The sequence below is a fragment of the Ursus americanus genome, chromosome 36 (assembly GCF_024610735.1).
Source record: "Ursus americanus isolate L20-20 chromosome 36, mUrsAme1.1.p, whole genome shotgun sequence".
NCBI classification, from domain to species: Eukaryota; Metazoa; Chordata; class Mammalia; order Carnivora; family Ursidae; genus Ursus; species Ursus americanus.
Genome location: NC_142162.1, coordinates 6,979,472 through 6,995,175, shown reverse-complemented (window position 1 = coordinate 6,995,175; position 15,704 = coordinate 6,979,472). Strand labels below are relative to the sequence as shown.

The 15,704-nt window shown below is 37.6% G+C and overlaps 1 protein-coding gene across 4 annotated transcripts in view; it reads left to right on the top strand.

The window, feature by feature from the left end:
* Window positions 1–15,704, top strand: part of DMXL2 (Dmx like 2) — a 142,947-nt gene that overhangs the window by 65,465 nt on the left and 61,778 nt on the right. For all 4 annotated transcript variants that reach the window (XM_087859145.1, XM_045812130.2, XM_087859144.1 and 1 more), the window contains exons 10-13: window positions 2,312–2,551; window positions 3,055–3,326; window positions 3,977–4,673; window positions 5,024–5,145. In XM_087859145.1, coding sequence (XP_087715271.1) covers window positions 2,312–2,551; window positions 3,055–3,326; window positions 3,977–4,673; window positions 5,024–5,145 — 1,331 coding nt within the window. The remainder of the gene's footprint in view (window positions 1–2,311; window positions 2,552–3,054; window positions 3,327–3,976; window positions 4,674–5,023; window positions 5,146–15,704) is intronic.

The window sequence follows — 15,704 nt, the reverse complement described above, 5'->3', positions numbered from 1 at the left end:
AATAAGATAAAGAAATAGATAAGTGGGACTACTTATAGAACCTGTTTTTCATTTTATGTTACTATTCCATGTTCCTTTAAAAATACTTGTTAATTCAAATAGGAATATAATATAAAGTACCATTTCTTAAATTGAGACTATGTGATTCTCAGGGAACAACTGCAGATAAGTATTTCTGAGGACCTCTGTCTAGTATATAGCAAGGTTCTAAGTAAATTAGAGCTTTAGTTGAACTTTGAGTAGAATATAATTAGTGATAGTATGCGGTGAATTCAACACATATTAGAAAGGTTGGCTTTTTAACTGTATACACTATGCTAATCAAATGGAATAGGTTCACAGGCTTGTCCCCTCTGGATAAGTACTCTGTCACATATTTGAGTCTAAGTACTGCATATGTTCTTGTAGCCATTAGCCTTGTCTTTCAGCATCTTTATTAAATAACCTTCACCTTTTAACCAATTTTATCTATTTTTACTGTAACTTACTACATACTATTTTAAAAATCATTTCATAAAAATATTTAACATCATGTATTTATAGGTCCTGTATGTAAATATAATACATATAGTTTGACCAAATTCATTGCTAGGTGCAAATAATTTTGTATTGTAGGACTCCTCCTCCTCAACTGTTTTTCAGGATACTTTTTGAATCTACATTAAAGCTGAAAGCATAATTCAACGAATACCCGTATAATGTTTACCCAAATTCACCAGTTGTTAGTATCTTGTCCTGCATGCTTTTATTCTCCCCTTCTGCCCATGTATGTTGTCTTTGCTTCCTCTTCCCTTATTTTTGGCTGAGCCATTTGAAAGTTGTCACCAACATTAGCCTTCATTTCCTAAATATTTTATGACATTATCTAAATATTTCAAGTGTGTCTTCTTATAAAAAGGGTTTCCTCCATTACCACAATACTGTTATTGTATGTAAGGAACACGGAAAATATGTTTAACATATAGTTGATATTGAAATATAGATTCTTTCTTTTATGCATTTGATTGTCATTTCTTTTAAACTCCTAGTCTGTAATAGTCCTCAGTTGTCAAAAAAAGGTCTCTCAGTATCAAAGAACTTCTCTCTGTTATCTTTTAGAGCATCTTGCAGTCTGAATATTTGTTCGTGATAAGGTTTAGGTGAAACATTTTTAGCAAGAGTAGGGGATGTGTTGTTTTATAGTATTCCTAATTTACAAATCCTATTTTATATGATTTGTTTTATTTTTATCAGAAAACTAGGACTGTCATCCGGGAATTAGAAACAAAGAACAACTTGGAACTTTATTTAACACTGATACATAGTAGCAGAACACCACCAGAATATCCTGTGCATTTTATCTTTAGGTTTTCATATCTTTCTGCAGAGGACAGTGGTTTTTTTGTTTTGTTTTTGTTTTTGCTTTCTGTTGAATGGATTATTTGTAATATGAATTGGGATTTAGGAGATTAATTTTTTTTAGCTTTACTATTTTACATGAGCTAATCTATGTTGTGAATTTCAGTTACCCCAAATGGAGGAAACCTGCTAATATACTTAAAGTTTGCTTGTCTTCCTATGTTCTTCTTCAGCATTATTATTCCCAGCTTTTTAGTTTCAGACATTTAGAAAGGTTGGAACAATACCACAGTGAACACTCATGTCTTCTACCTTGAGCAACAGCTGTTAACATTTTGCCAAAGTTGCTTTATTCTCTCTGTATATACCTGTGTGTGGGGGTGGGGTGGGCATGCGTGAGTGAAATTCTTTCTTAATCTTTTGCGATAAGTTACATATGTCATGGCACATCATGCTTACGTACTTCAGAAAGTATCTCCTAAGAATAAGGAGATTCTCTCACGTGATCACAATATCATTATTATACCTATGAAAATTAGAAGTAATTCCATAATCTCTAATATCCAGTTCATATTTAAACTAAATTTCTCCAGTTATCTTAGATGTCTTTTATAGCTGCTTTTCTGTTTTATTTTTTTGTTCCTCCATCCCCAAACCAGCATTTAATAAAGGTTCATGCATTTGGTGTATTTGGTTTTTAAATTAGTAATTTAATTCCATTAGTAATTTAAGTCTGTGCCATTAATTCTTAATATTTACTTTTACCATTAAATTCAGTTAAAGTTTCTACAAATCCTGCTAGAGTTATGTTGACCTTTTCTGTGTAAGTATAGAGTTAGTCTTTATAAAGACTAACTTATAAGTTAAAGGTTTACAAGCACTTGGTAATCCTTTTAAAGGCATGAAAAATTAAAAAAATAAAAATAAAGACATGAAAAATTCATATAGAAATCTTACCTTTTTTTCCCCACAGATATTCCAAATGTCTTGGTTGGCACTGTATTTAACATTGATGATGGAAATGGGGGCTTTGTGGTTCATTGGTTAAACAACAAAGAGTTTCATTTTACATCATCTACTGAAATATTTATGCAGCAATTACGAAAACTTTCTGAGAAGCAGATAGATCATGAAAGCGACGAAGGAGATAGAGAAGATGAGGAACGTTCGCAGGAGGAGAGAGAGAGGGGTTTACATATGAAACTAGACCATGGTTAGTATTCCATGTTCAGATTTTTCTTTTTGGCAAGGCAGCAGCTTTTTTGTGATACCACTTTTAGTTTATAATCCTTCCTTCCTGCTCTTCTTCTTCTTTTTTACTTTCCCAGTCATTTATTGACCATCTACTATGGACCATCTACCATCTAGCTCTATATGCTTCGTTATACACATTGCTTTGAGTAATGTATTACATTGGAAGCCATTACTTTGGAAGCTTTTTTTGGAGAACAAGTTTTGATAATGCTAATGCTAACGTGAATGACATTTTGATTTCTTTAAAAGTAAGAAATAATAGTAATTTTCAGTTCAGATCAGAAAATGATTTTCTTCTTTTTTCTCCTTCCCTCCCTCCCCCTGGCCATAAATTGGAAGAGGAATTTATGGTTTCTTAAGATAGTATGCTCTTGATAGTCCAGTATGTAAATGAATTTTTATGGTATTATTAGTATGTACTGATAAATTAGTATGTACTGATCAATTTATTTTCTGATTCAGAATTATCCCTGGATAGAGAATCTGAGGCAGGTACAGGATCGTCGGAACATGAAGATGGAGAAAGAGAGGGAAGTCCCAGAACCTTTTCACGACCTAGTGTACCGATGCCGCTGCCCACAGTCCTGCTTGACCGGAAGATTGAAATGCTGCTAACTGAATGGAATAAGAATCCCGACATGCTTTTTACTATCCACCCTGTAGATGGTACCTTTCTCGTGTGGCATGTAAAGTATTTGGATGAATATAATCCTGGAATATTTAGACAAGTCCAGGTATATTTTACTGATGAAGCAATTATTACATTTATTAAAAAAAGAGAAGATGCTATTCAGATTTACCATGTTTTCAGAGATACTCAAAAGATTTTGTTTATGAAAAGCAACTGAGAAGAGAATACTTATTCATGTTTTCGAAGGGGAATCAGTGACCACAAATTTTACAAACCTGGTTAATTCAAAGTGAAATGAATTTGGCTTTGAAGTGTGGTATTGAATATTCGAATATATGTGCATTGGCTTTTTTCCCCGGGAATTCACAATATTTTGAATAAACTTAAGAAAACTACCCTAAAAATGTGACTCAGGATTCTGTCCCCCCTCCCCCCTCCCCATGTTTTACTAACTAAATCTAGCTACCTTTATCTGTTATCTTTCTGAACTTCACTTCTATTTAGATTTGTGGTTGTGGTCATTTAGCTGTACAAGTAAGGCACTTGAAATTTTTCTTTTTTCAGGCTTCTCTTTGGCCTCAAATAGAGATACGATATTACATAAATAGAGGAAAGGGATTAGACTGTAAAGAGGTTGAAAATGATAGTTTTTTCTGGGAAACTGAGATTTCACATTTTGAAAATGGAAGTGATTTTGGAAGACTTTTGAGAGGAGGAAAACTACTTACATTGAATTCATACTGTGTTTTTCAGGTTTCTTTTTCTTCACGGATTCCTGTTGCTTTTCCGTCTGGTGATGCGAGCTCTCTTAGTAAAAATATCATGATGTATGCCTGCATAAACGCTACGAAAGATTCTCCCCATACTCTGTTACACCAAGAGATGATGGCTGTAGGCAGTTCTCACGGATCACAGCCATACTCCAGATCACACACAACAAATATGAACATTTTAGCTCCTACAGTAATGATGGTCTCCAAACACATAGATGGTTCTTTAAATCAGTGGGCTGTCACTTTTGCAGATAAGTCTGCCTTTACCACTGTTCTGACTGTATCTCACAAATTTAGATACTGTGGTCATCGATTTCACCTCAATGACCTGGCATGTCATTCAGTTTTACCATTGTTACTGACATCCTCTCATCACAATGCTCTATTGACTCCTGAATTAGACTGTCAGTGGGACTCAGACAATAAAGTAAGTAGGTTGATGGATCCTGTAAGACATATAAAAGGCTCCTTGAAACAGCCTCTTAGAAATGCAGCGACACGTACATTTCATGACCCGAATGCAATATACAGTGAACTTATTCTGTGGCGTGTAGACCCAATAGGACCTTTGTCCTACACTGGAGGAGTATCAGAATTGGCTCGAATTAACTCTTTACATACATCAGCATTCTCTAATGTGGCTTGGCTTCCGACTCTTATTCCCAGCTATTGTCTTGGTAAGTGTTTGTTTTAATTCTGAAATTAATAAAAGCTTTTAAACTGTCTTTCAATACACAAAATGGTTTCTTCTTGTCATTATTAGGAGGATTTTTAGTAAGTATTGGGGATGTAGACATCAGACTTACGTTTAGAATTTCCAGAAGTTTGTTTTTAATTTTTCCCCCTCTCTTAACATATTTTCTATTGAATTCTTTTATTAATAATTCTATATTCATTAATTTTATCTTTTAAATTATGATTCCGGACCATGGTTGTGCCTAAAAAGAAAAGTGTTACTAGGTCTCTCATACTCCAGCCCCAGATAAGCACAAACTACGTATATAACGTGAAGCTTTTGCTCTCTCAGGCACATACTGCAATTCTGCAAGTGCTTGCTTTGTTGCTTCCGATGGCAAAAATCTGAGACTCTACCAAGCTGTGGTGGATGCCAGGAAATTACTGGATGAATTATCAGATCCTGAATCTTCGGTGAGCATTTCCTAATCTTTATTAAAATACCCAGTCTGATAAGGAATTCTCTTTTTACTTTGGGACTTTTAGTTGGTGTTTAGGGAGTGAGCACATGTTCTGGGCTCTATACGACAAATTTACTGTTTCTTAATTTGTGTTTCAAGGTACATGGGTCAGTATCACACATCAGTACATTCTACACTTAAAGAAATAAATATGACTTTTCCCCTAAAATATCCTGATTTCTGCTTGACCTATTTCACCCTCTAGTTTGGTTCTGTTGATCTTCCTTTGCTCTAAGGCAGGTTTACCAAGCTCTTTGTTTAGGTTGGAAAATTTGAGCTTTTCTAAGCTTCATTGACCATTTTAAAAAATCCTGTGGTTAGAATATGTTATCAGTGGGTGGCAGTATCTTACTCTGGTAGTTCTGTAGCTGAACTGGAAGTCAGCGTATATTAGTTACTATTCAGATTTGAACAGTGAATTTTACCTTTACCTATGAAAACATGCCTTTTTATAAAACACTTGTCCTAACAAAAATCTGTCCAATATTGAACACCAAAGATAATTTTGAGGGTGTAGTATGTGTCCTTCAAAGTGTAGGGGATACAGAGCATAAGTTTCAGAGTGTGGCTTTAAGGAGCTTTTAATTTAGTGGAGGAGAGAAATTATTAATAAAAGGTTAAATAACAGTTTAAGCCAGAAACAGTGTCTGAGGGTGGTGTGTAAGTAATTGTCAAACAGATGGTACCAGAAGTATTCCATAATCCAGACGAGAGAGAGATCAGAGGAGGGTAGGCCTAGAAGGCTTTAGGAAGGACGGTATTTAGGTTTGTTTTTGATGGGTGGACAAGAGTTAGAAAGACAAATCCTTTCTCTTTGCCAGAATGAGAGAATGGCCTGCAAGTGTGGATACGGGAAAGTACACGTGTAGGTAAGGCTTGTTCCAGGTACAGTGGGAAAACCACGTGGACTGGAGCCAGAGGTCTGGTGTAGAGGGAGTAGCATCTTAAAATCAAGGAGTTGGAAGATACTTTATAGGTCACCTAGTCCAAACCAGCCATGTGATGCTTTATTCCCTCTACCACATTCCTGCCAGTCTGTCATCTGGCCTCCGAGGCGGGAGCCTCAGCTCTGAATGCAGCTCATGCTGCGTTTATTTACCTTCACTGTTACACTGAAATTAAATTTGTGTTCCTTAAATTCTGCTTGTTCGACCTGGTTCCATTTAGAGTAAATCTAATTTTCCTCACATGTGAGATCACTTCAGATAACTGAAGATGACTGTATTACAACCTGTGAAACTTTTTTCCTCAGGCCAAACCTGCCCCCCTCCACCAATAAATTAATTCTGTTTTATATTTGACCCTGGTTACTCCTCTTAGCAGTTTTCAGTTTCTATACTCTGGGCGTTGTAGGACCACTAGAATACTGGCAATATTATGGCCCCTCTCATTAGATCTTATTGTGTTTTTGGTAGTCATGCCAGATTCTTTCTTTGTAATTGATTCATCCTGAGCTGACTCTCATTTAAATATCCCAGAGTCTCTTTTTGCCAGCAAGCTATTCCGTAGTTGTGCATTTGAGTTGTGGCCCAAATGCAGGCCTATTTTCACTATTACATTTCATCTTGTTAGGTTCAGTCTTTCTTTTTTGAATCCAGATTCTGTTATTCGTGTTATTGCTTTATGACTTATATCACCAGTCTGGTTGTTGAATGTTATTTCCACATCTTTATCTGAGTCAATTATAAAAATGTTAAACAGGATAGGACTGAAAAAAGACCCTAGCAGTGTACATTTGAAATCTTTTTCCATTTTTATTGTCTGAAATATTTCTTCAGCTTGTCCCTAGGATTTCCATGAGGCAGCTTGTCATGCGCTTTGCTGAAATAAAATACACCCTGTCTGCCAAATATTCTGCAGTCGAAAAGGAAGTCAGATCTGTCTGAGATGATTGTTTGAATGTATAGTAGGTTAAATGTACCTACCCTGATGTCTGTTGTTGACTAAAACCTTGTACTAAATAGCCATCAAGCTCTTTAGTTTGTCTTATTGAATTATATTGTTTTCCTTTTCGAAAATTGGAACGTTTACCTAATGCTAGTATTTTGGCTATGACATTTCCCATGATTTCTCACAGAACGTCTTCTATAGTTATTGAACTTATTTGCAAAATTTCCCACTAACCCAGGCATTACTTTTCCAGAAAATATAAATTTATGTAGAGCAGTTAGATACATTCTTGGAATTTCTTAATTTATCCTGTCTTCTACTCGTCCCCTTACCAATGTACATTTTTTCTTAAACCTATTTTCATTAAATTTTTTAATGTTAAAAAGTAATACATATTCATTGTGGAAAATTTTTGTTTTTTTCTGTTTTTTGCAAGCTAAATTCTTTTTTTTTTTTTTTTAAGATTTTATTTATTTATTCGACAGAGACAGAGACAGCCAGCGAGAGAGGGAACACAAGCAGGGGGAGTGGGAGAGGAAGAAGCAGGCTCCCAGCAGAGGAGCCTGATGTGGGGCTCGATCCCATAACGCCGGGATCACGCCCTGAGCCGAAGGCAGACGCTTAACCGCTGTGCCACCCAGGCGCCCCTAAATTCTTTTTTTTTAATTAAAACAATTTTTTAATTTTTCTATTGTGCGTGTTGGGGGAGGAGCAGAGAGAGAAAGAGAGGATCTTAGGCAGTCTCCACGCCCAGCTCGGGAGCCTGACTCAGGGCTTGATCTCACCACCCTGAGATCATGACCTGAGCTGAAATCAGGAGTCTATTGCTTAACCGACGGAGCCATGCAGGCACCAACAGGCTAAAATTCTTGAAATGGAAGACCAGAGACAAAGTAGGAATTAGGAGTTCTTATTCTCTACATCTTTATTAACATTAAAATATCATCCTCTACTAATGAGCTCATCTTTTCCTTTGTCTCTAGACTCTGAAATAATTTATTGTTACTTAATTTTTAAAATAAATTTTTAGTTTTTGAATAGTTTTAGATTTACAGAAAAGTTGCAACAGTAGAGAGTTCTCATCCACCCCACAGCCAGTTTCCCCAATTGTTAACATCTTCTATTACCAGAGTATATTTATCACAACTAAGAAACCGTCGTTAGTATGATATGACCAATTAAACTCTAAACTTTTTAAGATTTAGCCGATTTTTCTGCTAATGTCCATTTGTGTTCTGAGATCTCACCCAGAAAACACATTATATTTAGTCATCATAAATCCTTAGCCTTCTCTGATCTAGGACAGTTTCTTCGTTTTCTTCATTTCTTTCTTCCTCAGTATTTTCTCATGACTTTGACAGTTTTGAGTAGTACTGGTCAGACATTTTGTAGAATTTCCCCTTGATTTGGGTTTGCTATTTTTCTCATGGTTAGACTGGAGTTACGGGTTTTTAGGAAGAATACCCCAGATGTGAGGTATCCTTTTTCACATTATATGACGGGTACATGCTATCAACATGGTAATTAGTGCCTTTCCTCTCTGTTTCCAGTCTTGCTACAAAGTTGTTAATTTTATTGATATTATCAAAGAATGAGCTCTTTGTTTCATCGAATTCTATGTTTTTGTTTTCATTTTCATTAATTTCTGCTCTTTTATTAAGTTTTCTTCTTACCCTTTTTTGGGGGAAGGGGAGGTTCTTTTTCTCGGTTTCATGACATGGTAGCTTAGAGTCTTGTTTTGAAACTTTTCATATTTTCTAACATATGCATTTAGTACTACAAATTCCTCTCGCAGCACTGCTTTGGCATTTTGGTAAGTAGTATTTTCATTTTATTCACTTCACTATATTTTAAAATTTTCCTTGAGGATTCTTGTTTGACGCATGGGTTATTTAAGAGTGTGGTCTTTAGCTTCCCAGTAAATCCTGGGAAGAGATTTTCCTGTTATCATTCTGTTACTGATTTCTGATTTAATTCTGCGGTGGTAGGAGAACACCCTCTATGATTCCAATCCTTGTAAATTTACTGAGGTTTGTTTAATGGCCCAGGGTGTGGTGTATCTTAGTATGTCTTCCACGGCACTTGAACACACTCTGCTGCTGTTGGGTGGGATGTTCTAAAAATGTCACTTAGATATGTTTTCATTAATGGGGGCGTTGAGTTCCTCCAGCTCTTTGCTTATTTTCTGTCTAGTTCTACCAATTCCTGTGAGAAGGGTGTTGAAATTCCCAACCATAATTGTGAATTTGTCCATTTCTCCTTTCAGTTCTAGAGGTTTCATGTTTTGCATATTTTGCAACTGTTTTTTTTGCATACACATTTAGTCTGAAACGAAGGTGCTGGCAGGATCGTGCTCTTTCTAGGGGAAGATCCTTTTTTGCCTCTTCCTGACTTCTGGTTGCTGCCCCCAGTCTTCAGTGTTCCCAGACTTGGAGCTGCAGCACCGGAGTCTGGCTCTTTCTTCACATGGCCGCCTTCTCTCTGGTTGTCTCTACGTGCCCTCCCGTCTTCTTAGAAGGACACCCACCCTAATCTAGTATGACCTCATCTTAAACAGTTTAGATCTGCAAACATCCTTCCTCTAAAGAAGAGGGCATTCCGACATTCTGGGTAGACGTGGATTTTGCTGAGACACTAGCCAATCCCTTACACTAACCACCTTTTTTTTTTCTCATCAGTTGTGTTTGCAGTTACGTAGTCAGGAACCTCCAAGTCCTGACTCTCTTAAGCCATTTTGACTTTCAGAGCCATATGTTATAAGGAATTCTGAAATTTTTGCCTTTCTGAATGATAGACTATAGGGTCTCGCTGTTATTATTGATCTTAAACTCTTAACATAACATGATTGCTCCCTGTCAAGTTCCCATTATTTTTGCTGATCTTTTTTTGTTTTTTTCTATGTCAGAGCAGCAGTTCTCCTAGTTACTTCCTCTACTGATTGTAAGTTGAAATATGGCAAGAAGTTGTCACATGCTGTCCTCTTCCTCAAATGGGATTTTCAGTAGGTGCTGGGTAGAGGCTAGCTTTTTTTTCCCCCCGTAAGAAACATCTGAAAGCATTTGAATTTTATTCTGGAATCAGGAGATGGATTTAGGGGACAGTAAACTTTTTAGGGAAGTAAAGTGAGTTTGCAGGATGAAGTGCAGTTGGTAGGCACTGGAAATGTTGGAGATAGCTGGAAATCGACTGAGGTCATCAAAGCATGTGGTAAAATAAACCTGAGCTCGAGTGGGATTTGGCAGATATTGAGAAAGCGTAGGGTAGGGCTTAGTAGTTGCTGAATATGGATACAAAGGAAATGATGCTAAGGTTTCAAGTTCGTGACAGTGGATCCACTAGCGTTGGTTAGATGTTTGTGAGGTTGATGACTTCAGTTTGAGGTACACTGAGCGTGAAGTGACTGAGGTTTTAGGTAGCAAAATGTAGTTTAGATAACTATTTTGCAGACATTTCAAATAAATTCCTAATGTTCCTTCTCAGATACCAGTGTACATTTGGTACTTATCATTAAGGCAGAACTTGAGGTCTTTAGACTTTTAAAGGCATGAGTACTGTTAACATTCATAAATGTGACTCTGAGTCATCAAGAAGGGATTTCTCTTGACCAAGCTGTTTATGAAGGCAGCGATTTAAAGATTCTATTTTTAAGTAGTCTCCAACTCATAGCCCCTCAGAGCACACTCCACCAGCTGAGCCAGTTAGGTGCCTTGAAGGCAGTGATTTAATTAAAATTTAAAAAAATTTCCATCCAGAATACTGAAGATAAAGTTGTTCTAGTGCTTGGTATAATGTCCTCTAAGTTTATCCATGTTGTAGCAAGTGACCAGATCTTTTTCAAGGCTGCATGATATTCCATTGTATGTGTATACCACAGTTTCTTTATCCACTCACCTGTCAGTGGACATTTGGGTTGCTTCTGTCTTTTGACTATTGTGAATAATGCTGTGATGAACACAGGTGCCCGAATGTCTCTTCGCAATTCTGCTTTTAATTTTTGGGGTATATACCCAGAGGTGGAATTGCTAGATCATATGGTAAATCTGATTTTTTTTGCGACCCTCCATACTGTTTTCCATAATGGTAACACCATTTTACATTCCCACCAGCAGTGCACAAGGTTCCAACTTCTCTGCATCTAGTCCAACACGTATTTTCTATTCTTTGGTAGTGGCTGTTGGGTATGAGGTGGTACGTCATGGTGGTTTTGATGTGCGTTTCCCTCGTGATTAGTGATATTGAACACCTTTATCATGTGCATGTTGGCCGTTTGTATATCTTCTTTGAAGAAATGTCTGTTCAGGTCCTTTTGCTTTATTTTGTTGTTGAGATGTAGAAGTTCTTTCTGTATTCTGGATGTTAATCCCTTATCACATATCTAATTTGCAGTTACTTCCTCCATTCTGTAGGTTGCCTTTTCACTGGGTTGGTTGTTTTCCTTGACATGCAGATGTTTTTAAGTGTGGTGTTGTCCAGTTGTCAATGTTTTATTTTGTTGCCTGTGCTTTTGGTGTCATATCCAAGAAATCATCGACAAAACCAGTGTCCTGAAGCTTTCCCCCATATTATCATATGAATTTTAGGATGGTTTTTTCAATTTCCGCAAAATATGCCACTGGGATTTTGATAGGAATTACATTGAATCTGTTGATTGCTTTGGTAGTATGGACATTTTAACAATACGAAGTCTTCTAATCACAGCATGAGATGTCTTTCCATTTATTTATATCTTCTTTGATTTTTTTTAGCATTGTTTTTAGTTTTCAGTGTGTAAGTCTTTCATTTTCTTCGTTCAGTTTCTTCATAAATCTTTTATTCTTTTTGATGCTCTACTAAATGGGATTATTAGTTTCCTTTTGGACGGGTCATTGTTAGTGTATTGAAACAACTGATTTTTGAATGGTGATTTTGTATCCTACAGCTTTGCTGAATTCATTTATTAGTTCTAACAGGTGTGTGTGTGTGTGTGTGAAATTTTTAAGGTTTTTTGCATATAAGATCATGCCATCTGCAAACAGATAATTTTATGTCTTTTCTAATTTTTATGCTTTTTATTTTTTGTCTAATTGTTCTGGCTAGAACTTCCAGTCTGTGTTGAATAGTAGTGGTGAGAGTGGGCATCCTTGCCTTGTTCCTGATCTATCTTAGAGGAAAAACTCATGAGTCTTTTCCCATTGAGTACGACATTAGCTTCGAGCTTTTCATATATCTCTTATTATATGGAGGTGGTTTCTTTCTATTCATCGTTTGTTGAATGTGTTTTTTTTTTTCCATGAGAGCATGTTGAATTTGATCACTGTTAAATCTGTGTCTTGGACTTCCTGTTCTCAACAGAGAAGTCAGAATGGTACTTTTATACTGTGATCTGTTTGGATCATGTCACTCTTTTGTCTACAGTGAGCTGTAATACTGTACAGACTCGACCTCTCACCCCCTATCCTGCCTTCCTTCACTTCTTTGATACTGTGTTTTTCTATTTTCCCCTCCCTCATTTTGGCTCCAGCCATACGAGTCTCTTTACTGGTCCTGGATCGTGGCCAACAGTTTCTCATCTTAGTGTCTTCTACTTACTGTCCTCCCTGCCTGGAATGTTCTTCCCTCATAACACATGGCTTGTATTTTTGCCTCCTTTAGGCCTTTCGTCAAATGAGGGCTTCCTGACCACTCCTGCCCAATACTTCCTGTCCACATACCCACTTTCTTCCCCTTACCACTTAGTACTGTTTCGCAGTTGGTTTTACTCACTTATTTGTGTGCTATTTGTCTGTCTTCATTTGAATGTAAAATGAGGGCAGTGCTGTATTCCCAGTGCCTGAGAGCTGATAAACACTCTATAAATATTTGTTGAGTTAATGAAGAAGTTGATGAATATCACGCTGAAGTGTTTTATTACCTTGTGAGGGCAATGGGAAGCTAGGTGTTCTACCAACTTGTACTTCATCAGTAAAGTACGTGAACAGAGGTTTTCTCCACCCTCTCGTTCTTTCTTCTGTCAAAATCTTCACTATTTTGAGCTGATATCTATTATTTTGACTTGTGCCTTTTTTCTCATTGAAGAAATGGAATGGTTTTTCTTTTTATTGGCTATTTGTATTTTCTTTGGAATTGCTCGTTTGTGTTCTTTGTGGGATCGTAGTATTTAAAGGAAGATCATACTAAGGAGGTGAAGCTACATAAGGATCTTCCTCTGCATTTTGTGGGGAAGAACACATTGGTAACTGTTGCACTTTTTCAGGGAGAGACAATCAGAACCACCTTGATTTAGTCCCTGTGTCAGTCAGGGCCGAGGTGGGAAACGGTGACACACTTATAAAGGTTTAACTGTTGAGGAGTTTAATGGAAGAACTCCTTATAGAGGTGGGCACGTGGTTAACCCACAAGTGATAATGCTCTCAGAGTCTAATAATGGTGAAGCCGTCGTTACCATTATCAGAACAATGGTCCCCCCAAACGTTCACGTGCTAATCCCCAGAACCTGCAAATTTGTTACCTCACATGGCAGAAGACACTTTGCAGATGTGAATGAATTAAGGACCCTGAAATGTGGAAATGATCCTGGAATATTTGAGTAAGCCCATTGTAATCACATGAGTCCTTGAAAGCAGAGAACCTTCCCTGGCTGTGGTCCAAGAGGGAGGTGAAAAAAGAGGAATGGTCAGAGAGATAGTATTTACTGGCTTTGGGGGAGGAGAGGGGCCCATGAGCCAGAGAATATGGATAACCTCGACAAGCTGGGAAAGGCAAGGAAATTGGACTCGCCCCTCGAGTCTCCAGAAAGGAATGGAGCCTGTTGACAAGTTGGTGTTAGTTCAGAGAGACCCATGTCACACTTCTGACCTACAGAACTATAAGATAATACATTTGTGTTGTTTTAAACCACTAAGTTTGTGGTAGTTTTTTGCAGTGGCAATAGAAAAATATATCCCTGTGCCTGAAGGGACAAGAGAGCAGTAACAGTGTACCAAAGGCTGGGGAGAGCTAACGCCATGGAAAAGGAGCTGCCTGTTGGGAGAGGTGGCCACACAGGAACATCGCCACTGCCGGCACTGTGGGGAGCAAGGGGGCACATGCCTGACTTTCTCTCCTCTCCAGTCTCTGACCAGTCCCTCCCACTCAGTGAATTCAGCCGGCTGAAGCTGAAGCCGGCTTGCGAGTGAGGTGTTAGGGTGCAGAAGTCAACCTCTTGGGGCACAGAATAAGGCAGACAGGAGTGGAGAATCCATCAGGGTTTAGATGGAGATCAAGGGTAGCCAGCAAAGTCCACTCTTTTTGCCCCCTAGCATCGATTCCTGTTCTTTATTTAGATGGAGAAACTTTTATCTCCAGCATGGGGGAAACACAAATTCCCATGTGGCCTCGTGTCATTGTGTAATGATGCCAGGTTAGTCGTGGTCCTACTTGGAACCTGAATTGAAGTTGTTGCACTATCGGTACTTGTCACAATAGGAAAATAGGGAAAAAGAAACAACATAGAGGAAAGCTGTCAGAGCCCTGCTTCTACAGATAGTCACAGAGCCTGAATTCAATAATCGTAGTCTCCTTCTCCCACCACCAAATTCTGCATTCCCTCACACCTTTGTCAGCACCTCGGGTGTTTGCCTTTTTTTCTTTTTAAACCTGGTGGGGTGGCCCAAACATTACTGTTCTCTTTTTCTTTGAGTAAATACCCAGTAGTGGAATTACTGGATTGGGTGGTATTAGTGCCATATTGTAGACAGTCAAAATTAATGCAGAAAAATCCTTGATGAACAAAATGCCAAAATTTTAAATAAAGACAGATCTAGCAGTGCCATGATGAGCCACATTGAAGCCTGGGGCAAAAGGAAGAATGTGTACTCTAGAAACATATGTTCCTGTAATTTTTTAATGGTTGATCGAGTAAAAGTGGAGAAGATTGTGGGCACCTGTATTAGTTTCCTACTGCTGATATGACAAACAATGCATTTAAAACAATACATTTATTATCTTATTGTTTTGGAGGTCAGATATTCCAAAACCAAAATGTTGGCAGGACCATATTCCCTCTGGAGGCTCTAGGGGAGAATCCATTTTCTTGCCCTTTCTAGCTTCTAGAGGCCCCTGCATCTCTTTTCTCATGTCTCCTTCCTCCTTTTTAAAGCTAGCAGCAGAGCATTTTCAAATCTCTCTTTTTCTGGCCTTTGCTTCTCTTTCTCTGAATCTGACTGTACTTCCTCCCTCTTGTAGGGACCATTATGATTACAGTGGGCCCTTCTCCCTAATCCAACATAATTTCCCATCTCCAGACATTTAATTTAATTATACCCACAAAATCTCATTTGCCATGTAAAGTAACATACTCACAGGTCCTGGGAATTAGGATGAGGACATTTTTGGGGGGGCCATTATTCTGACTACCAACCATAATAATTTCACATTCAAAATGGAGGTATGAAAAATTAACTGAAGTGCTTTGGATTTTGGATTTTCAGCCGGAGAAATGTTACATGGATAATCTTGTTTACAAAATACAGCCACTGACTTGGCTCTTAAATATTTTGACAATTTAAGTCTTGTGAAAATTTATCTGAATACTTTTAATTGTCATGAGATGTCCATAATCTGTAATATAAAAGCAACATTGTGTTTGGATCTTCTAAAACTGAC